The sequence below is a fragment of the Glandiceps talaboti genome, chromosome 20 (genome assembly GCF_964340395.1).
Source record: "Glandiceps talaboti chromosome 20, keGlaTala1.1, whole genome shotgun sequence".
In the NCBI taxonomy this organism is placed as follows: Eukaryota; Metazoa; Hemichordata; class Enteropneusta; family Spengelidae; genus Glandiceps; species Glandiceps talaboti.
In genome coordinates, this window is record NC_135568.1 from 20,260,314 (window position 1) to 20,286,494 (window position 26,181).

Consider the following 26,181-nt stretch of genomic DNA (forward strand, 5'->3'; position numbering starts at 1 on the left):
GACTCAATATACAGTGAAAATAACCTACCAAATACATAGACTGACTCAATATACAATGAAAATAACCTACCAAATACATAGACTGACTCAATATACAGTGAAAATAACCTACCAAATACATAGACTGACTCAATATACAGTGAAAATAACCTACCAAATACATAGACTGACTCAATATACAGTGAAAATAACCTACCAAATACATAGACTGACTCAATATACAGTGAAAATAACCTACCAAATACATAGACTGACTCAATATACAATGAAAATAACCTACCAAATACATAGACTGACTCAATATACAGTGAAAATAACGTACTAAATACATAGACTGACTCAATATACAGTGAAAATAACCTACCAAATACATAGACTGACTCAATATACAATGAAAATAACCTACCAAATACATAGACTGACTCAATATACAATGAAAATAACCTACCAAATACATAGACTGACTCAATATACAGTGAAAATAACCTACCAAATACATAGACTGACTCAGTATACAATGAAAATAACCTACTAAATACATAGACTGACTCAATATACAGTGAAAATAACCTACTAAATACATAGACTGACTCAGTATACAATGAAAATAACCTACTAAATACATAGACTGACTCAATATACAGTGAAAATAACCTACCAAATACATAGACTGACTCAATATACAGTGAAAATAACCTACCAAATACATAGACTGACTCAATATACAGTGAAAATAACCTACCAAATACATAGACTGACTCAATATACAATGAAAATAACCTACCAAATACATAGACTGACTCAATATACAGTGAAAATAACGTACTAAATACATAGACTGACTCAGTATACAATGAAAATAACCTACTAAATACATAGACTGACTCAATATACAGTGAAAATAACCTACCAAATACATAGACTGACTCAGTATACAATGAAAATAACCTACCAAATACATAGACTGACTCAATATACAGTGAAAATAACCTACCAAATACATAGACTGACTCAATATACAGTGAAAATAACCTACCAAATACATAGACTGACTCAATATACAGTGAAAATAACCTACCAAATACATAGACTGACTCAATATACAATGAAAATAACCTACCAAATACATAGACTGACTCAATATACAATGAAAATAACCTACCAAATACATAGACTGACTCAGTATACAATGAAAATAACCTACTAAATACATAGACTGACTCAATATACAGTGAAAATAACCTACCAAATACATAGACTGACTCAATATACAGTGAAAATAACCTACCAAATACATAGACTGACTCAATATACAGTGAAAATAACCTACCAAATACATAGACTGACTCAATATACAATGAAAATAACCTACCAAATACATAGACTGACTCAATATACAGTGAAAATAACGTACTAAATACATAGACTGACTCAGTATACAATGAAAATAACCTACTAAATACATAGACTGACTCAATATACAGTGAAAATAACCTACCAAATACATAGACTGACTCAGTATACAATGAAAATAACCTACCAAATACATAGACTGACTCAATATACAGTGAAAATAACCTACCAAATACATAGACTGACTCAATATACAGTGAAAATAACCTACCAAATACATAGACTGACTCAATATACAGTGAAAATAACCTACCAAATACATAGACTGACTCAATATACAGTGAAAATAACCTACCAAATACATAGACTGACTCAATATACAGTGAAAATAACCTACCAAATACATAGACTGACTCAATATACAGTGAAAATAACCTACCAAATACATAGACTGACTCAATATACAGTGAAAATAACCTACCAAATACATAGACTGACTCAATATACAGTGAAAATAACCTACCAAATACATAGACTGACTCAATATACAATGAAAATAACCTACCAAATACATAGACTGACTCAATATACAGTGAAAATAACCTACCAAATACATAGACTGACTCAATATACAGTGAAAATAACCTACCAAATACATAGACTGACTCAATATACAGTGAAAATAACCTACCAAATACATAGACTGACTCAATATACAGTGAAAATAACCTACCAAATACATAGACTGACTCAATATACAGTGAAAATAACCTACCAAATACATAGACTGACTCAATATACAGTGAAAATAACCTACCAAATACATAGACTGACTCAATATACAGTGAAAATAACCTACCAAATACATAGACTGACTCAATATACAGTGAAAATAACCTACCAAATACATAGACTGACTCAATATACAGTGAAAATAACCTACCAAATACATAGACTGACTCAATATACAGTGGAAATAACCTACCAAATACATAGACTGACTCAATATACAGTGAAAATAACCTACCAAATACATAGACTGACTCAATATACAGTGAAAATAACCTACCAAATACATAGACTGACTCAATATACAGTGAAAATAACGTACTAAATACATAGACTGACTCAATATACAATGAAAATAACCTACCAAATACATAGACTGACTCAATATACAATGAAAATAACCTACCAAATACATAGACTGACTCAATATACAGTGAAAATAACCTACCAAACACATAGACTGACTCAATATACAGTGAAAATAACCTACCAAATACATAGACTGACTCAATATACAGTGAAAATAACCTACCAAATACATAGACTGACTCAATATACAGTGAAAATAACCTACCAAATACATAGACTGACTCAATATACAGTGAAAATAACCTACCAAATACATAGACTGACTCAATATACAGTGAAAATAACGTACTAAATACATAGACTGACTCAATATACAGTGAAAATAACCTACCAAATACATAGACTGACTCAATATACAATGAAAATAACCTACCAAATACATAGACTGACTCAATATACAGTGAAAATAACCTACCAAATACATAGACTGACTCAATATACAGTGAAAATAACCTACCAAATACATAGACTGACTCAATATACAGTGAAAATAACCTACCAAATACATAGACTGACTCAATATACAGTGAAAATAACCTACCAAATACATAGACTGACTCAATATACAGTGAAAATAACCTACCAAATACATAGACTGACTCAATATACAGTGAAAATAACCTACCAAATACATAGACTGACTCAATATACAGTGAAAATAACCTACCAAATACATAGACTGACTCAATATACAGTGAAAATAACCTACCAAATACATAGACTGACTCAATATACAGTGAAAATAACCTACCAAATACATAGACTGACTCAATATACAGTGGAAATAACCTACCAAATACATAGACTGACTCAATATACAGTGAAAATAACCTACCAAATACATAGACTGACTCAATATACAGTGAAAATAACCTACCAAATACATAGACTGACTCAATATACAGTGAAAATAACGTACTAAATACATAGACTGACTCAATATACAATGAAAATAACCTACCAAATACATAGACTGACTCAATATACAATGAAAATAACCTACCAAATACATAGACTGACTCAATATACAGTGAAAATAACCTACCAAACACATAGACTGACTCAATATACAGTGAAAATAACCTACTAAATACATAGACTGACTCAGTATACAGTGAAAATAATCTACCAAATACTACCCAAATACAATAATGATAATTTTGTAATTTGAATTGTCATTAAAATTGTCAATGAATATTTAAAATGTTAAAATTAGTTATAGATATTATTTGAAATGTTAATAGTAGTTACATAATTTTGAATTGTTAAATAGACCATGAATATTGTGTTCTTTTCCAATAAAAAGAAAATAGAAAATAACAGCTATTGTACCTACAAGTGTTATCTATGATAATATGAATAGCATTCCATCAAAATGAAATTGTTTTGTATTTCTAAAAGTTTTTTTTTTATTGTAGTGAATTTCCAGTTCCACTTTGTATTTTATTTTATTTTATTTTATTTTAATGAAACACATCATTCTTTTTTGATATGATATTCTATAAATACTAAAAATACAACCAGGTTAGTTTTGTTCTTGGCTTATGTCAACAGAATTCTACATTTACTTCCATGTACAAATGTTCTATATGAAATAAAATCATTTCCTTTGAATGATATGAGAGTAACAATACTACATAGAGTCTAGTGTGTTGTAGTAACAAAATATATATATATGTTCATTGTCATGCAATTAATTACAGTAAATTTAAGTAATTTGAAAAAAAAAGTTATTTGGATGAAATATGAATAAGGAAATAGAAATGAAAATGTGGTGTTTGACAAAGTGTTTATACCTCTAGTTTGAAATGATATAAAAGTGAGGAATCAATCATCATATTAAAATTGATATGATAATATGTTGGTGGTGAAATGGCTGTACCATATGTCTTCATACAGTGTGATTTGTACTATTAACTAGTAAGTGTTTATGCATAGCATAAATCATATAAGACAGTGTGTGGATAGCTGTACTACCACCACTCTACACTGTAGTATGCAAGTCAGGAACGTACCGATTCATCGTATTTGCATGTTAATACCCCAGAGATACAAAAGCTCTGCTGCATGTCAATGTACAGAGAGAAGGAGGGGCCAGCCTTAGGCTATCACAAAGCCTCACTGTTTTTGTCGGGTCAGTTTTTGTTCTGGATAAACAAAACCTAGGCAGGTGGTGAAAAACTGTTAGTGTTGTCAAGAACTAGGTATGGATAGTATGTATTAGGATGAGATGTTTGCCATATGATGACTCAGTTGCCAGTCGTCGTATGTCCTCAGCAAGTGGCTTGTCTACCTTCCCTATCTTGTCACATTTAATGGAATCACCCAAACATGTTTTTCTGAGGAAAGCCCAGCAATTGTGTGTGCCAGCAAGGCAGAGCCGTATCAGTTGTATGAGGACTGGGGTACCACTGATGTACTGATGCTGTGGTCATACATGTGAGAGAGGATTTAGGACAAGAGTGGACAAGTTAGCAGCAGTATCACTATTAGTGATGACTGTCACATATGCAATGACACATGTGACATATATCAAGAAAGAACACTGGATTCACTGACCCAAAGTGTGTACTGTCGGAGGGGACAGACAGCAGTCGTTACTAGCAACAAGTTTGAAGCATGTAGCGGTGAAACAGCATGTCTTGTATCCATGCCATATGTAAGGCCACAGGGATTCTCACCAAATGATAGCAAAATGCCAAGTTGGAAAATTGTCAGGATGTCACGTAAAAAACGGCCACGGATAGCTGTGTATCTAAGAGAGTGGGCCATACAACAAGTGCAATTAATGGTATAGTATGAATAGTTTAAGTTTGTGAGACAGTTACTGAGTGTCATCTCTACCCTTGATCTGTATACACACAACACAGATAGAGTGGGCCCCACACTTCACCTGCTTCAATCAATTGTGTAGAACTGATGAAGCTCACTCAAAATCCTGGATAAATTATTGTAATCATCTCCAAAATATTGCCTCCATGTTTTAAAGAAGAACATAAAAATATGGCCATCAACATTTTTTCACTGTGTTTGAAAACATCTCTATACTCAATGCATGACGTAAGCCTTGTCATGGTTACCATGGTAATGGCATATTATCAAACATGTCTCAGTGGCTATGTACCGTCATTGACGTGAAGACAGTCTTGTCCTTATTAACATTTTATTGAATGTGTTTCCTTGTCAGCTGAGAGATACTCTCGTTTGCATAAACTAGCTATGATCACAACCAACGTTTCATCCATTCTAATTTCATAGCCTTGAATTTAGTAATAGTATGCAGACTGTAAAATTGACAGGTATTTAGTAATAGTATGCAGACTGTAAAATTGACAGGTATTTAGTAATAGTATGCAGACTGTAAAATTGACAGGTATTTAGTAATAGTATGCAGACTGTAAAATTGACAGGTATTTAGTAATAGTATGCAGACTGTAAAATTGACAGGTATTTAGTAATAGTATGCAGACTGTAAAATTGACAGGTATTTAGTAATAGTATGCAGACTGTAAAATTGACAGGTATTTAGTAATAGTATGCAGACTGTAAAATTGACAGGTATTTAGTAATAGTATGCAGACTGTAAAATTGACAGGTATTTATTTTTGCAGAAACTGGATTCTATGTCAGATTTCATCAATCACACACACACACACACACACACACACACACACACATACACATATCTGTCAATCATGAAATATTGGAATGAGAGCATCATGTTGATTATAAAAATAACACTGCTGCAGATAGTTGTACCAAGGTCATACATGCACTCAGTTGATACCGCTACATGTCTCTCTTAATAGTATATGATTGACAATTTTGCTGTTAATATTACACAATTTATACTTTGCAAAATAAAACCAAACAATTCTTCTACAAGTGATGCAAATAAAGCTTGTTGTTACTTCTGTCAAAAATTCCATGATTTGAACACACATCAAACATGGATTGGTTTCCATCTTTCAGTGTAACGTCACAGAGGTCAAATATGAATACATGTCAGGCCTATGTCATTGTATATGTACACAGTGGGTCACATTAATTCAGATTGAACACAACGCAATTCATGACCCATGAAAATATTAATCACCCTTTTAATTAATATTTGTATAGAATATTTAAAGTGAATTATCAAAACAACAACTAGACATTTAGGAAATGAAGTGTTGGTTCTAAAATTGATATCCATCATCCAGAGTCCATTTCAGTTTAAGGTATTTGTCTTTTGTCAGTATGCAAGAAAGGAGTTCACTAATATTGTTATGCATTATAGATAAAAAAAATAAACCCTGGTATTGATGATCCAAGTGTTTGCTTCAATAAGATGCAGAAAATAGCAAATCCAATATGCAAATTAGACAGCCGATAGATTTTATAAAAATAGGACAGACAAGCATTGCAGACAGTGAAATGCTGTCAATTTCTCAGAAATGTACATGTATGCACTTGTCTGTCAATAGGGACAATGACTGTATGAAGCCTTGTATATTTCCATTAGACAGTTATTTGTATTTATTTGGGCTGAGATAGTAATAGCAAGCGTACCACTCCAAGTCCATGTTGTCAATTTCAGTAGTGAACACACTGTATTGTGAAGAGACAAGTAAAATAGATAACTTGTTCATCAAGGCTTATTTGCTGATATCTCTCTTATAGAAATAAAAAAAAAAACACACGAAATATACAATAAAAAAGATATATTAATGGAAAAATAAAATAGCACATTCATCCAGTAGTTGAGGTACTGCTGTGAAAGGTCTGTATGAAGGACACACTGTTAGTATTAACATTAGGGGCCATGTTAGGGATTTCTAACATACCTTGTGTTTAACATACCACGTGTAAAGAGGATGACAGCTTATAACTACAACACATTGTAGTCATTCTATTTCCTAACATCACCATCTCATTTAGTTACACACAATTCAAATATCAGGATTGTTACATGTCCATTAAAATATCGTACCCATATAAAACATTTTTTTTTGTAAGTTTATATATCATAGAGATATTTAACCATTTTCAAAGATTAAGACTTAATATCATGCAAATAAAGAGATATTCAAAGACATATCATATGGATATATAGATATATAGATATTGCAATACATATATATATATATAGATATAGATATTGCAATACATATACAGATATATAGATATTGCAATACATAGATATATAGATACATATACAGATGCATAGATATTGCAAAACATAGATATATAGATATTGCAATACATATATAGATAAATAGATATTGCAATGCATATACAGATATGGAGATATTGCAATACATAATAGATATATAGATATTGCAATACATAATAGATATATAGATATTGCAATACATAATAGATATATAGATATTGCAATACATAATAGATATATAGATATTGCAATACATGATAGATATATAGATATTGCAATACATGATAGATATATAGATATTGCAATACATAATAGATATATAGATATTGCAATACATAATAGATATATAGATATTGCAATACATAATAGATATATAGATATTGCAATACATAATAGATATATAGATATTGCAATACATAATAGATATATAGATATTGCAATACATAATAGATATATAGATATTGCAATACATAATAGATATATAGATATTGCAATACATAATAGATATATAGATATTGCAATACATAATAGATATATAGATATTGCAATACATAATAGATATATAGATATTGCAATACATAATAGATATATAGATATTGCAATACATAATAGATATATAGATATTGCAATACATGATAGATATATAGATATTGCAATACATAATAGATATATAGATATTGCAATACATAATAGATATATAGATATTGCAATACATAATAGATATATAGATATTGCAATACATAATAGATATATAGATATTGCAATACATAATAGATATATAGATATTGCAATACATAATAGATATATAGATATTGCAATACATAATAGATATATAGATATTGCAATACATGATAGATATATAGATATTGCAATACATAATAGATATATAGATATTGCAATACATAATAGATATATAGATATTGCAATACATAATAGATATATAGATATTGCAATACATGATAGATATATAGATATTGCAATACATAATAGATATATAGATATTGCAATACATAATAGATATATAGATATTGCAATACATGTTCTACCAAACTTTTTATTTATAGATATTGCAATACATACATATATAGAATTTGCAATGCATAGACAGATATGGCAATGCAAAATCAGATATATAGATATTGCAACACATACAGATATATATCTGTCTATTCATAGAATTTGCAATGCATAGACAGATATTGCAATGCAAAATCAGATATATAGATATTGCAACACGTACGTACACACACACACACACACACATGTATATATATATATATATATATATATATATATATATATATATATATATATATATATATATATATATATATATATATATATATATATATATATATATATATATATATATATATATATATATATATATATATAAAAGCATATGGAACTATAAATCAGTCCGTATAAATAGATGTAAAATCCGACGTTTTGAATAAATATTCTTTTTCAAAGGAAATATTGGCGAGATATAGAAATGTTAGGTTAACACCTGAATCTGAATGTAATGGAACAGAACGACAATCGCGCGTGATACCGGTTATACGTGTGAAAAGTTCTTTCGTTCGCACATACCAAATAGAACCCAATAGAACACTGATTAGACTGGGAATGACGAGAATAATCTATTAATTCCAAGGGGTTCCAGCGTTCCGAGATGGAAAATGATTTCTTCTTCCTTTAACCTCAATACTTTCTCATCACCAGAAACCTTACAAATTCCTGAAATAGACATCATATCTGATACACTGTGATCGTTGGTAATAAAATGCATAGATATGGAATAGTTACAATTCTTTTGTCTGGTCAGGTGGAGAGGTTCCACGAAACGATCACCAAGACGACGTACAGTTGAACCTATATATATATATATATTATATATATATATATATATATATATATATATATATATATATATATATATATATATATATATATATATATATATATTGTAGCATATATGCAGATATAGAGATATTGCAATGTGTATGCAGATATATAGGTATTGCAACAAATATACAGGTATATAGATATTGCAACACATTTACATATATATATATATATATATAGATATTGCAATACATTTACATATATATAGATATTGCAACATAAATACAGATATAGATATTGCAACACATGTACAGATATATAGAGTTTGCAATGCATAGATAGATATGGCAATGCAAAAACAGATATATAGATACTGCAACACTTCATACAGATATATAAATATTGCAGTACATTTATGGATATATAGATATTGCAACACATTATACAGATATATAAATATTGCAGTACATTTATGGATATATAGATATTGCAACACATTATACAGATATATAAATATTGCAGTACATTTATGGATATATAGATATTGCAACACATTATACAGATATATAAATATTGCAGTACATTTATGGATATATAGATATTGCAACACATTATACAGATATATAAATATTGCAGTACATTTATGGATATATAGATATTGCAACACATTATACAGATATATAAATATTGCAGAACATTTATGGATATATAGATATTGCAACACATTATACAGATATATAAATATTGCAGTACATTTATGGATATATAGATATTGCAACACATTATACAGATATATAAATATTGCAGTACATTTATGGATATATAGATATTGCAACACATTATACAGATATATAGATATTGCAGTACATTTATGGATATATAGATATTGCAACACATTATACAGATATATAAATATTGCAGTACATTTATGGATATATAGATATTGCAACACATTATACAGATATATAGATATTGCAGTACATTTATGGATATATAGATATTGCAACACATTATACAGATATATAAATATTGCAGTACATTTATGGATATATAGATATTGCAACACATTATACAGATATATAAATATTGCAGTACATTTATGGATATATAGATATTGCAACACATTATACAGATATATAAATATTGCAGTACATTTATGGATATATAGATATTGCAACACATTATACAGATATATAAATATTGCAGTACATTTATGGATATATAGATATTGCAACACATTATACAGATATATAGATATTGCAGTACATTTATGGATATATAGATATTGCAACACATTATACAGATATATAAATATTGCAGTACATTTATGGATATATAGATATTGCAACACATTATACAGATATATAAATATTGCAGTACATTTATGGATATATAGATATTGCAACACATTATACAGATATATAGATATTGCAGTACATTTATGGATATATAGATATTGCAACACATTATACAGATATATAAATATTGCAGTACATTTATGGATATATAGATATTGCAACACATTATACAGATATATAAATATTGCAGTACATTTATGGATATATAGATATTGCAACACATTATACAGATATATAGATATTGCAGTACATTTATGGATATATAGATATTGCAACACATTATACAGATATATAGATATTGCAGTACATTTATGGATATATAGATATTGCAACACATTATACAGATATATAGATATTGCAGTACATTTATGGATATATAGATATTGCAACACATTATACAGATATATAAATATTGCAGTACATTTATGGATATATAGATATTGCAACACATTATACAGATATATAAATATTGCAGTACATTTATGGATATATAGATATTGCAACACATTATACAGATATATAGATATTGCAGTACATTTATGGATATATAGATATTGCAACACATTATACAGATATATAAATACTGAAGCACATTTACAGACATATATATCGCAGTGCATATACAGATAGATATTGCAGCACACAACTTTACCAAATATGTAGATTACTTTTACTGGTGATTTTGATGATTATATAATTATATTTCATTTTAATGAAAGAAAGAGTAGATAAATACTTTTCATCTTGACTGCTACCAGTTAAAATTGTTGAATATTCAAAAACAAAAATAATACAAGATAGAAAAAAACCCCACATTTTTTAGATTTATTCTAGCATATAAAATGTATGAAAACAAGTGTAATATTTGAATGTCATCAGTGTGTACTTTGTACATAATTATCTATTCAAATCATGTACATATCTGAGTCACTAGCAACATCTCTACACAACTCAGTTATCATATTATCAATAAAAGCACAGTTCAAAAGGTCGTGTGTCAAATGAGGTCATTTGCACAGGTTTAATCTATCTCTCATTGGAGGAGAGAAGTGGCAGTATGTAAATGGTAAATAAAATACAAGTACTGTAACATGTAACAGTATTGTTGTCAAATGATGAAATATTCAACTTGTGTTTATGAGTTATGCAACATATACTTTAATACACTTACAACAAATTATAACAAAGTGATGAATAGTTGTTACATTTCAAATCGACCTTGACCTCTCTTTAAAGTGTTTTAATTAAATTAATACAGAATTCTTATTATCACAATAGGAATTTATTGCAAACTTTAGAGTGATTTGGACTGCAGTCTACAGGCATGCAATGTTGGCTTTCCTCAACATAATATCAAATTAAAATTACAAATATGATAAAAAAAATGCTGTTCCCCTCAATGATGTAATACCTGTATAGACATTAGTACCATAAATAATGATTGAGTGATGCCTTTGTTTATACTTGTATTTGTATAGCCAATCTTCTTGTAGAACAGAGATATTTGATTGTCAGTAACAATACCTGTGTCAAACTCTACCAGCACTCCATAGGCTAATATCAAGGACTCAGGGGTCAAAATAATGAAAAAATTTGCTTATCCAAAAATTTGCTTAGTAGAAAACAAAAAGTACTTGCCCAAATCAAAAAGTGCTTGACCATTCCAAATAGTGGGGAAATTTTTTGAGCACTGTTGGGTTTGATTGGTCTTTCTTTTGTTAATTGTTCTAAAAAATGTCACTTTGAAAGTTTCTGTGGGTACTGAAAAGTTCTCTCCACAATAAACAGGAGTCCTAGATAATATTAATTTTCATACTATATAGCATAACATACAATTTTTTGTTCACCTGTAAAAAGTAGTTGTTAAAATAATCACAAGTTTTTCAGCACTTTCATAAGCTATCAATATAAAAAAAATGAACATTTATTTCAACACATATAAAATCTTTCTAAGTATTTCCTTTTTCACCACGTCAATATATTTTCTTTCCTTCCTCCTCCACACCAACTATTTTTCTCCCAGAAAATTTGCAGTTGATTCAAACACCCAAAACCTGAAAAATCATGCTGTAATTTACTATTGTTGAACAATATTCAATTAGTCACTGGTCATTCCAGGTATGTTTTCTTGATAGAGTTAACAAAGTACTTCAAGGACAGCTGGTCCAGATTGTTATGAAAAGTTGTCAGTCAAGAAAAAGATCTTCTCAATATTGCTACTATGCTACATGTTGGCACCATGGTTATACAATGTATCCAAAATCCTATCAGACATGTGCAGTGTCTGATAAGTCCAGCATGAACACAGTACAGGCAAAAACACATCACTGATCAATAATCATAAGAAATTCTCCTTGCCCCTTGGGACAAGTACTTTTCAAAACAACTTGCCCAAGCCTTGAAATCACAGGGCAAGTAAGAGGCCATTATTTTGAGCCCTGAAGGTGATGATGATGATGATGATGATGGTGGTGATGATGATGGTGATGATGGTAAACTTTTACATCAGATAATATATGTAAAATTTAGTAATCAATGGGTAGATTGAGATGATCATGATCATTTTGTAGTGTATAAGATTGTGGGTAATTGTAGGTATGGTATATCATGCTTAGAGATCAAGACCAGTTTACAATGCAGTATGGGTAAAATCTAAAAGTGTTTGTGGAGATTGTGGTTGTATGTGTCAATGCTGCCAGAACATTGTAGTACCTGTCCAATTGATGCTGCATTGTGGGTAATGGATAATCTGTTTGCCAGGAGTGTGGTAACAGCTGTGTCTATGAGACCCTGTCTAGTCGCTGTGATGCCAGCAATTCTGAGTAAACATTGTATATGCTGCATTGTGGGTAATGGATAATCTATTTGCCAGGATTGTGGTAACAGCTGTCTGTATGAGACCCTGTCTAGTCTCTGTGATGCCAGCAATTCTGAGTAAACATTGTATATAGGTTAAAGTACATTGAAATGTGTGCCACATATCCTAGACTTGGCATTCATATGGACATGTACGCTTAATACAATATATGATACACACTTTTGTGTTTCTTCACTCAGCTGTGTTGAAGGATAGAAAAGTTGTGTTTATATTGCTTGTTTTAGGTTAAAACATTTGTTGTAATATTCACTGTGCCTTGATTTTGAGGTGGGCTGTAGGGAGCCCTCTAGAGGTCATTTGTAAATGTTGTAGATTTTATGATCGATATTTATATCTGCTATCATGGAAACTGTAGCAAGTGTTGTATTTTGTAAGACAGGGTTGTTGACATGTCGAGCATAACGAAATGAGTTTGTGAAGGATGAAGAAATGGTAAATGATACATACATTCAAGATACATACATGATACATACATACAAATTACAAGATACATACAAGATACATACAAGATACATACATACATACATACATACATACATACATACATACATACATACATACATACATACATACATGATACATACATACATACATACATACATACATACATACATACATACATACATACATACATACATACATACATACATACAAATTACAAGATACATACATGATATATAGAGGATACATACAAGATACATACATGGTACATACATGCCACATACATGGTACATACATGATGCATACATGATCCAATGTCCAATCTTAACTCCATGCAATGTACTCTTAGCAATAGAATTGCCATATATATATATATATATATATATATATATATATATATATATATATATATATATATATATATATATATATATATATATATATATATATATATATATATATATATATATATATATATATATATATATATATATATATATATATATATATATATATATAGACACGTGTGTACAAGTTTCACATCAATTTCTCATCTAAAAAGTATTACAATGTTTGCAAATTGTATTGGCAGTAAATAAGTGCAACAGCAGTTTGAATCTTCAACTACTTTCATACCCTCAATAGTGACTACTGTTGGTGAATGTCTTTATTATTGTACAAGACAGTAAACAATTGACAGTTGTAGGGACAGTAAACAATTGACAGTTGTAGGGACAGTAAACAATTGATAGTTGTAGGGACAGTAAACAATTGATAGTTGTAGGGACAGTAAACAATTGATAGTTGTAGGGACAGTAAACAATTGACAGTTGTAGGGACAATAAACAATTGATAGTTGTAGGGACAGTAAACAATTGACAGTTGTAGGGACAGTAAACAATTGACAGTTGTAGGGACAGTAAACAATTGATAGTTGTAGGGACAATAAACAATTGACAGTTGTAGGGACAATAAACAATTGATAGTTGTAGGGACAATAAACAATTGACAGTTGTAGGGACAATAAACAATTGATAGTTGTAGGGACAGTAAACAATTGACAGTTGTAGGGACAATAATCAATTGATAGTTGTAGGGACAATAAACAATTGACAGTTGTAGGGACAATAAACAATTGACAGTTGTAGGGACAGTAAACAATTGATAGTTGTAGGGACAATAAACAATTGACAGTTGTAGGGACAATAAACAATTGACAGTTGTTGGGACAATAAACAATTGATAGTTGTAGGGACAATAAACAATTGATAGTTGTAGGGACAATAAACAATTGACAGTTGTAGGGACAATAATCAATTGATAGTTGTAGGGACAATAAACAATTGACAGTTGTAGGGACAATAAACAATTGACAGTTGTAGGGACAGTAAACAATTGATAGTTGTAGGGACAGTAAACAATTGATAGTTGTAGGGACAATAAACAATTGACAGTTGTAGGGACAATAATCAATTGATAGTTGTAGGGACAATAAACAATTGACAGTTGTAGGGACAATAATCAATTGATAGTTGTAGGGACAATAAACAATTGACAGTTGTAGGGACAATAAACAATTGACAGTTGTAGGGACAGTAAACAATTGATAGTTGTAGGGACAGTAAACAATTGACAGTTGTAGGGACAATAAACAATTGACAGTTGTAGGGACAATAAACAATTGACAGTTGTAGGGACAGTAATCAATTGATAGTTGTAGGGACAGTAAACAATTGACAGTTGTAGGGACAGTAATCAATTGATAGTTGTAGGGACAATAAACAATTGACAGTTGTTGGGACAATAATCAATTGATAGTTGCAGGGACAGTAAACAATTGATAGTTGTAGGGACAGTAATCAATTGACAGTTGTAGGGACAATAAACAATTGATAGTTGTAGGGACAGTAAACAATTGACAGTTGTAGGGACAGTAAACAATTGACAGTTGTAGGGACAATAAACAATTGACAGTTGTAGGGACAGTAAACAATTGATAGTTGTAGGGACAGTAAACAATTGATAGTTGTAGGGACAGTAAACAATTGACAGTTGTAGGGACAATAAACAATTGACAGTTGTAGGGACAGTAAACAATTGACTGTTTTAGGGAAGTAAACAATTGATAGTTGTAGGGACAGTAAACAATTGACAGTTGTAGGGACAGTAAACAATTGACAGTTGTAGGGACAATAAACAATTGACAGTTGTAGGGACAATAAACAATTGACAGTTGTAGGGACAGTAAACAATTGACAGTTGTAGGGACAGTAAACAATTGACAGTTGTAGGGACAGTAAACAATTGATAGTTGTAGGGACAGTAATCAATTGACAGTTGTAGGGACAGTAAACAATTGACAGTTGTAGGGACAGTAAACAATTGACAGTTGTAGGGACAGTAAACAATTGACAGTTGTAGAGACAGTAAACAATTGATAGTTGTAGGGGCAGTAAACAATTGACAGTTGTAGGGACAGTAATCAATTGACAGTTGTAGGGGCAATAAACAATTGACAGTTGCTGGGGCAATAAACAATTGACAGTTGCTGGGACAGTAATCAATTGACAGTTGTAGGGACAGTAAACAATTGACAGTTGTAGGGACAGTAAACAATTGACAGTTGTAGAGACAGTAAACAATTGATAGTTGTAGGGACAGTAATCAATTGACAGTTGTAGGGACAGTAAACAATTGATAGTTGTAGGGACAGTAAACAATTGACAGTTGTAGGGACAGTAAACAATTGACAGTTGCTGGGACAGTAAACAATTGACAGTTGTAGGGACAGTAATCAATTGATAGTTGTAGGGACAGTAAACAATTGACAGTTGTAGGGACAATAATCAATTGATAGTTGTAGGGACAGTAAACAATTGACAGTTGTAGGGACAGTAAACAATTGACAGTTGTAGGGACAGTAAACAATTGACAGTTGTAGGGACAATAATCAATTGATAGTTGTAGGGACAGTAAACAATTGACAGTTGTAGGGACAATAATCAATTGATAGTTGTAGGGACAGTAAACAATTGACAGTTGTAGGGACAGTAAACAATTGACAGTTGTAGGGACAGTAAACAATTGACAGTTGTAGGGACAATAATCAATTGATAGTTGTAGGGACAGTAAACAATTGACAGTTGTAGGGACAGTAAACAATTGACAGTTGTAGGGACAATAATCAATTGATAGTTGTAGGGACAGTAAACAATTGACAGTTGTAGGGACAATAATCAATTGATAGTTGTAGGGACAGTAAACAATTGACAGTTGTAGGGACAGTAAACAATTGACAGTTGTAGGGACAGTAAACAATTGACAGTTGTAGGGACAGTAAACAATTGACAGTTGTAGGGACAGTAAACAATTGACAGTTGTAGGGACAATAATCAATTGATAGTTGTAGGGACAGTAAACAATTGACAGTTGTAGGGACAATAATCAATTGATAGTTGTAGGGACAGTAAACAATTGACAGTTGTAGGGACAGTAAACAATTGACAGTTGTAGGGACAGTAAACAATTGACAGTTGCTGGGACAGTAAACAATTGACAGTTGTAGGGACAGTAATCAATTGACAGTTGTAGGGACAGTAAACAATTGACAGTTGTAGGGACAGTAAACAATTGACAGTTGTAGGGACAGTAAACAATTGACAGTTGTAGGGACAGTAAACAATTGACAGTTGTAGGGACAGTAAACAATTGATAGTTGTAGGGACAATAAACAATTGACAGTTGTAGGGACAATAAACAATTGACAGTTGTAGGGACAATAAACAATTGACAGTTGTAGGGACAGTAATCAATTGATAGTTGTAGGGACAATAAACAATTGACAGTTGTAGGGACAATAAACAATTGACAGTTGTAGGGACAGTAAACAATTGATAGTTGTAGGGACAATAAACAATTGACAGTTGTAGGGACAATAAACAATTGACAGTTGTAGGGACAATAAACAATTGACAGTTGTAGGGACAGTAAACAATTGACAGTTGTAGGGACAGTAATCAATTGATAGTTGTAGGGACAGTAAACAATTGACAGTTGTAGGGACAGTAATCAATTGATAGTTGTAGGGACAGTAAACAATTGACAGTTGTAGGGACAATAATCAATTGATAGTTGTAGGGACAGTAAACAATTGACAGTTGTAGGGACAGTAAACAATTGACAGTTGTAGGGACAATAATCAATTGATAGTTGTAGGGACAGTAAACAATTGACAGTTGTAGGGACAGTAATCAATTGATAGTTGTAGGGACAGTAAACAATTGACAGTTGCAGGGACAGTAATCAATTGATAGTTGTAGGGACAGTAAACAATTGATAGTTGTAGGGACAATAAACAATTGACAGTTGTAGGGACAGTAAACAATTGACAGTTGTAGGGACAGTAATCAATTGATAGTTGTAGGGACAGTAAACAATTGACAGTTGTAGGGACAGTAATCAATTGATAGTTGTAGGGACAGTAAACAATTGACAGTTGTAGGGACAGTAATCAATTGATAGTTGTAGGGACAGTAAACAATTGACAGTTGTAGGGACGATAAACAATTGACAGTTGTAGGGACAGTAAACAATTGACAGTTGTAGGGACAGTAAACAATTGATAGTTGTAGGGACAATAAACAATTGACAGTTGTAGGGACAGTAAACAATTGACAGTTGTAGGGACAGTAAACAATTGACTGTTTTAGGGAAGTAAACAATTGATAGTTGTAGGGACAGTAAACAATTGACAGTTGTAGGGACAATAATCAATTGATAGTTGTAGGGACAGTAAACAATTGACAGTTGTAGGGACAGTAATCAATTGATAGTTGTAGGGACAGTAAACAATTGACAGTTGTAGGGACAATAATCAATTGATAGTTGTAGGGACAGTAAACAATTGACAGTTGTAGGGACAATAATCAATTGATAGTTGTAGGGACAATAATCAATTGATAGTTGTAGGGACAATAATCAATTGATAGTTGTAGGGACAGTAAACAATTGACAGTTGTAGGGACAGTAAACAATTGACAGTTGTAGGGACAATAAACAATTGACAGTTGTAGGGACAGTAAACAATTGACAGTTGTAGGGACAATAAACAATTGACAGTTGTAGGGACAGTAAACAATTGATAGTTGTAGGGACAATAATCAATTGATAGTTGTAGAGACAGTAAACAATTGATAGTTGTAGGGACAATAAACAATTGATAGTTGTAGGGACAATAATCAATTGATAGTTGTAGAGACAGTAAACAATTGATAGTTGTAGGGACAATAAACAATTGACAGTTGTAGGGACAGTAAACAATTGACAGTTGTAGGGACAGTAATCAATTGATAGTTGTAGGGACAATAATCAATTGATAGTTGTAGAGACAGTAAACAATTGATAGTTGTAGGGACAATAAACAATTGACAGTTGTAGGGACAGTAAACAATTGACAGTTGTAGGGACAGTAAACAATTGACAGTTGTAGGGACAATAAACAATTGACAGTTGTAGGGACAATAATCAATTGATAGTTGTAGAGACAGTAAACAATTGACAGTTGTAGGGACAATAATCAATTGATAGTTGTAGGGACAGTAAACAATTGACAGTTGTAGGGACAATAATCAATTGATAGTTGTAGGGACAGTAAACAATTGACAGTTGTAGGGACAATAAACAATTGACAGTTGTAGGGACAATAAACAATTGACAGTTGTAGGGACAATAAACAATTGACAGTTGTAGGGACAATAATCAATTGATAGTTGTAGAGACAGTAAACAATTGACAGTTGTAGGGACAGTAAACAATTGATAGTTGTAGGGACAGTAAACAATTGACAGTTGCAGGGACAGTAATCAATTGACAGTTGTAGGCACAGTAAACAATTGACAGTTTTAGGGACAATAAACAATTGACAGTTGTAGGGACAATAAACAATTGACAGTTGTAGGGACAATAAACAATTGATAGTTGTAGGCACAGTAAACAATTGACAGTTGTAGGGACAGTAAACAATTGGCAGTTGTAGGGACAATAAACAATTGACAGTTGTAGGGACAGTAAACAATTGATAGTTGTAGGGACAATAAACAATTGACAGTTGTAGGGACAGTAAACAATTGACAGTTGCAGGGACAGTAAACAATTGACAGTTGCAGGGACAGTACTAGTATTATTATGGAACACTTGTAATTAAACAACAACAATAAATTAATCATGTCATTGATTACAGTTCCAGTAGCTTTCAAACATTATATTACACTGTCTACAGTTGTTTTTACACTACTGTGATATATTGATTGGTTCACTGAAAAGTCAAATTAGAAAGTGTGCCCTGTTATGATGGTTTACTGAAACATTTCAGTGATGGTGTCATTTGTGAGGCCTTCCCTATCCCTGTCAATCAATTTGCATGTGAAAGGTCAATTAGAGTTACAACATAATGTACACATAGTTACATATAACCACCAAGAAATGATATGGTATAAGTGAGTCTTAACAAACTAGAGCCCTCTTGAGTTGTTATATAGAAATGTTGATAGGCTAAGTTAATGAATGAATGAATGAAAGAATGAATGAATGAATGAATGAATAAATGAATGACAAATTTCTCAGATCACCATGTAGATTTGTTAAGATCAGTATAATCATTGATATTTCATTTCCTCAAATACTTTATGCATGTCAACTGTGTATTGCTGCTAAACCTAGTTAAAACTTCGTCTAAGGTTTTGTGTATTTTTTCAATTTTTGCCTAACTATTTCTCACTTGTATTGTTACCATAGCAACTGCTTGGTGCTGGACCCAATGAAGTGGCAGAAACGACAACAAGAGATGAACCACCCCTGGCCCAACCTGAAGACCTTGCAGAAGAGGTATGGCCCTTAAAATCTTACTTTTGAAACTTTCATTTGTAGCGTATGTAGGCTATTTGTGTGTATGTGGGCTATTTGTGTGTATGTGGATGCTATCAAGTATTGTCATTTGCAGTATTGAAGGTTTATTTGAATGCATTCACCAAGTTTACATTTGATAACAATGAAATGAAATAGAAGGCTTACTTGCAGACTGACTGACTGCCTGACTGACTGACTGCCTGACTGATTGACTGATTGACTGACTGCCTGACTGACTGCCTGCCTGACTGACTGACTGACTGACTGACTGACTGACTGACTGACTGACTGACTGCCTGACTGCCTGCCTGCCTGCCTGACTGACTGACTGACTGACTGACTGACTGACTGACTAACTGGTGACTGACTGACTGACTGACTGACTGGTTGACTGACTGACTGACTGACTGATTGGTTGGTTGACTGACTGACTAACTGGTGACTGACTGACTGGTTGACTGACTGACTGACTGACTGACTGACTGACTGTTTGACTGATTGGGTGACTGACATAAATGATTAGATCATATATATTCATTTGATTAGTCACCTGAGTAGCTGGATTGGTTGGTTACGTGAGTGAGTGAGTGAGTGAGTGAGTGAGTGAGTGAGTGAGTGAGTGAGTGAGTGAGTGAGTGAGTGAGTGAGTGTGTGTGTGTGTGTGTGTGTGAGTGAGTGAGTGAGTGAGTGAGATGGTGAGTGAGTGAGTGAGTGAGTGAGTTAGTGAGTAAGTGAGTGAGTGAATGAGTGAGCAAGTGAGTGAGTTAGTGAGGGAGTAAGTGAATGAGTGAGTGAGTGAGTGAGTTAGTGAATGAGTGAGTGAGTTAGTGAATGAATGAGTGAGTGAGGGAGTGAGTAAGTGTGTGAGTGAGTGAGTGAGTGAGTGAGTGAGTGAGTGAGTGAGTGAGTAAGTAAGTAAGTGAGTGAGTAAGTTAGTGAATGAGTGAGTGAGTGAATGAGTGAGTGAGTGAGTGAGTGAGGGAGTGAGTGAGTGAGTGAGTGAGTGAGTGAGGGAGGGAGTGAGTGAGTGAGTGGGGAGAGAGTGAGTGGGGGGAGAGAGTGATTATTTGATTGAGGGATAAATGGCTGGATTTCAACATGGTTGTCATCAAACAGCCCTCATCTCCCCAAGTTGGAAAGAAATCATTGGTACTACAGTTATTTCACAATTGAATGGTATTTTGAAGATCAGTAGAAAGTAAAAAAAATGTGTTGAAACAAAATATGATCCTAAAATTGACAGACTAAATCACTTTGTGAATTATGAGTCATAGGTAGTAGCTTTTGTAGGTTTTGATGTTACCATCATTAAAGTTTACCTAAACAAGTTTGTTTTGAAACTGACCCAGAAAGCGTTTATATCGTGACCAACCACCATATTTGGACATTTGGATTTCAGGCATAAATGGATAATGACTGAGAACCAAAGTTGCTATTATAAAATCCTCGTATTTATTCATATTTAGTTGTAAACATCTTTATCACTTGTATACATAATTTATAAATCCATATTTAGCAAAAGAGAACATACTTCCATATTTGGAAAGGAGTGTGGTAGACTGTGTCTATTTTCATCTCCTAATTCTAAGTTCCATCCCAAAACATAGAGACAAAACTGCCATAGGGTAGTGTTAGCGTTATTGTGATGTAGCAACTGACGTCATAGTAACCCGACCTTAGTGATACTACGTAGAGTAGTTTAATCGTCATGTTGTGTACAGAATACACAAGTACATTGATGTACGTAAGCAGAGCTGCCACATCTTTACTGTCCTCCTTGCGATTCATACAATATTTTAATATTGTGTTATTTGCAGTTCATACAATATTTTAATATTGTATTATTTGCAGTTCATACAATATTTTAATATTGTGTTATTTGCAGTTCACACAATATTTTAATATTGTGTTATTTGCAGTTCATACAATATTTTAATATTGTGTTATTTGCAGTTCACACAATATTTTAATATTGTATTATTTGCAGTTCACACAATATTTTAATATTGTATTATTTGCAGTTCACACAATATTTTAATATTGTATTATTTGCATACAAATAGTCAATTTCCCTTGTTTAATTGTGTCTGTTTTATGAATGAAACTAACAACAGTTTATTTTCACTCCTTTTCTGTTTTTTGACATTTTAAAGGTGAAATAAGCCAACAGATATTTAGTGTTGATTTCTCTATTTTCATCTTGTCAGGCTGGTCAACAAAATTAGCCAAAAAAAATTCAGTCCATTTTTAATTTGCTTTTTCTGTGGAAGAAATTGGTGAAATAACTTTCCAGTTCATAATTTTTTTTTGAATTTTTTAGTTTCAAATTATTAATTGGCCATTTTTTTATTATTTCAATGTCAAATGTTGAAATTATGGCAATCATAATGAGACTATTTAGTTTATAATATTTATTTATTGCTCTGTTCAATTCTGTGATTAAATTTGTCAATTTTAAGATTTAATCAACAACATTATTTTTGTAAAGCAAAGTACACAAGTACTGACTATACACAGTGGCCTACTTTTGATCTCAGTGTTAGAAACTAAGAAATATTAATTTATTGTAAGGAACTGGAATAAAAGATTATTTAGTGATAATTTATTGGAATAAGAGATTATTTAGTAATAATTTGAAGAAGATTTGTAGAATAATGTGATGTACTTAATAGAAATATTCTATGATGTGATAATGATGTCAAATAAAAACAAACAACAAATTTTATCACAAATCTGTTAGTATAATAAATTTTAATTGTAATTTGACATTAATTTGTTAGTATGGTCAATTTAGCAGTTGACAGAACAGTTCAGACTTTGACAGTTCAGTATAGCAGTTGACAGAACAGTTCAGACTTTGACAGTTCAGTATAGCAGTTGACAGAACAGTTCAGACTTTGTCAGTGCAGTCTAGCAGTTGACAGAACAGTTCAGACATTGTCAGCGCAGTATAGCAGTTGACAAAACAATTCAGACATTGTTAGCGCAGTATAGCAGTTGACAGAACAGTTCAGACTTTGACAGTTCAGTATAGCAGTTGACAGAACAGTTCAGACTTTGTCAGTGCAGTCTAGCAGTTGACAGAACAGTTCAGACATTGTCAGCACAGTATAGCAGTTGACAAAACAATTCAGACATTGTCAGCGCAGTATAGCAGTTGACAAAACAGTTCAGACATTGTCAGCGCAGTATAGCAGTTGACAAAACAATTCAGACATTGTCAGCGCAGTATAGCAGTTGACAAAACAGTTCAGACATTGTCAGTGCAGTATAGCAGTTGACAAAACAATTCAGACATTGTCAGCGCAGTATAGCAGTTGACAAAACAGTTCAGACATTGTCAGCGCAGTATAGCAGTTAACAGAACAGTTCAGACATTGTCAGCACAGTATAGCAGTTGACAGAACAGTTCAGACTTTGACAGTTCAGTATAGCAGTTGACAGAACAGTTCAGACATTGTCAGTGCAGTATAGCAGTTGACAGAACAGTTCAGACATTGTCAGCGCAGTATAGCAGTTGACAGAACAGTTCAGACTTTGTCAGCGCAGTATAGCAGTTGACAGAACAGTTCAGACATTGTCAGCGCAGTATAGCAGTTGACAGAACAGTTCAGACTTTGTCAGCGCAGTATAGCAGTTGACAGAACAGTTCAGACTTTGACAGTTCAGTACAGCAGTTGACAGAACAGTTCAGACCTTGTCAGCGCAGTATAGCAGTTGACAGAACAGTTCAGACTTTGTCAGCGCAGTATAGCAGTTGACAGAACAGTTCAGACTTTGTCAGCGCAGTATAGCAGTTGACAGAACAGTTCAGACTTTGTCAGTGCAGTATAGCAGTTGACAGAACAGTTCAGACATTGTTAGTGCAGTATAGCAGTTGACAGAACAGTTCAGACATTGTTAGCGCAGTATAGCAGTTGACAAAACAATTCAGACATTGTCAGTGCAGTATAGCAGTTGACAGAACAGTTCAGACATTGTCAGCGCAGTATAGCAGTTGACAGAACAGTTCAGACATTGTCAGCGCAGTATAGCAGTTGACAAAACAGTTCAGACTTTGTCAGCGCAGTATAGCAGTTGACAGAACAGTTCAGACATTGTCAGCGCAGTATAACAGTTGACAAAACAGTTCAGACTGCAGTATTGTACCAGATGGCAAAAGGCCACCATAAAGCTACCTTTTCATAACTGGAAGGCAATTCAATGGGCGTTGTCTCATACGAATACTTAGTGACATCTGGACACATTCAACATACAGTCCATTTGAAACTGTTATCAGCATCTCTTGATCAAAACAACACGAAATCTGTGAGAGATATTCATCCAAAATGACATAAATAACATTTGACATATTTGTTAGTATCTGCCATGGACCAAATTGCTCAAAAATCAAGCATCGTATATAGTAGTACTGTTAACAGTAACAAGAACTGTAAAAACAACATTAAATATTGTCAATTTATGTGAATGGCCAGGTTCTGCTTTTGTATACAATTTATGTATGGCTTAATTATGTATCCATGCTGTATGGCTTAGCTATGTATCCATGCTGTATGGCTTAGCTATGTATCCATGCTGTATGGCTTAGCTATGTATCTATGCTGTATGGCTTAGCTATGTATCTATGCTGTATGGCTTAGCTATGTATCTATGCTGTATGGTTTAGCTATGTATCCATGCTGTATGGCTTAGCTATGTATCTATGCTGTATGGCTTAGCTATGTATCTATGCTGTATGGTTTAGCTATGTATCCATGCTGTATGGCTTAGCTATGTATCTATGCTGTATGGCTTAGCTATGTATCCATGCTGTATGGTTTAGCTATGTATCCATGCTGTATGGCTTAGCTATGTATCTATGCTGTATGGCTTAGTTATGTATCTATGCTGTATGGCTTAGCTATGTATCTATGCTGTATGGCTTAGCTATGTATCCATGCTGTATGGCTTAGCTATGTATCTATGCTGTATGGCTTAGTTATGTATCTATGCTGTATGGCTTAGCTGTGTATCCATGCTGTATGGCTTAGCTATGTATCTATGCTGTATGGCTTAGCTATGTATCTATGCTGTATGGCTTAGCTGTG

General features: G+C 32.4%; 1 protein-coding gene across 1 annotated transcript in view; it reads left to right on the forward strand.

Annotated features, from left to right (window-relative positions):
- Window positions 1–26,181, forward strand: part of LOC144451069 (triple functional domain protein-like) — a 365,406-nt gene that overhangs the window by 205,640 nt on the left and 133,585 nt on the right. Inside the window, exon 26 of the mRNA XM_078141839.1 lies at window positions 20,984–21,073. Within this exon, the coding sequence (XP_077997965.1) occupies window positions 20,984–21,073 (90 nt within the window). The remainder of the gene's footprint in view (window positions 1–20,983; window positions 21,074–26,181) is intronic.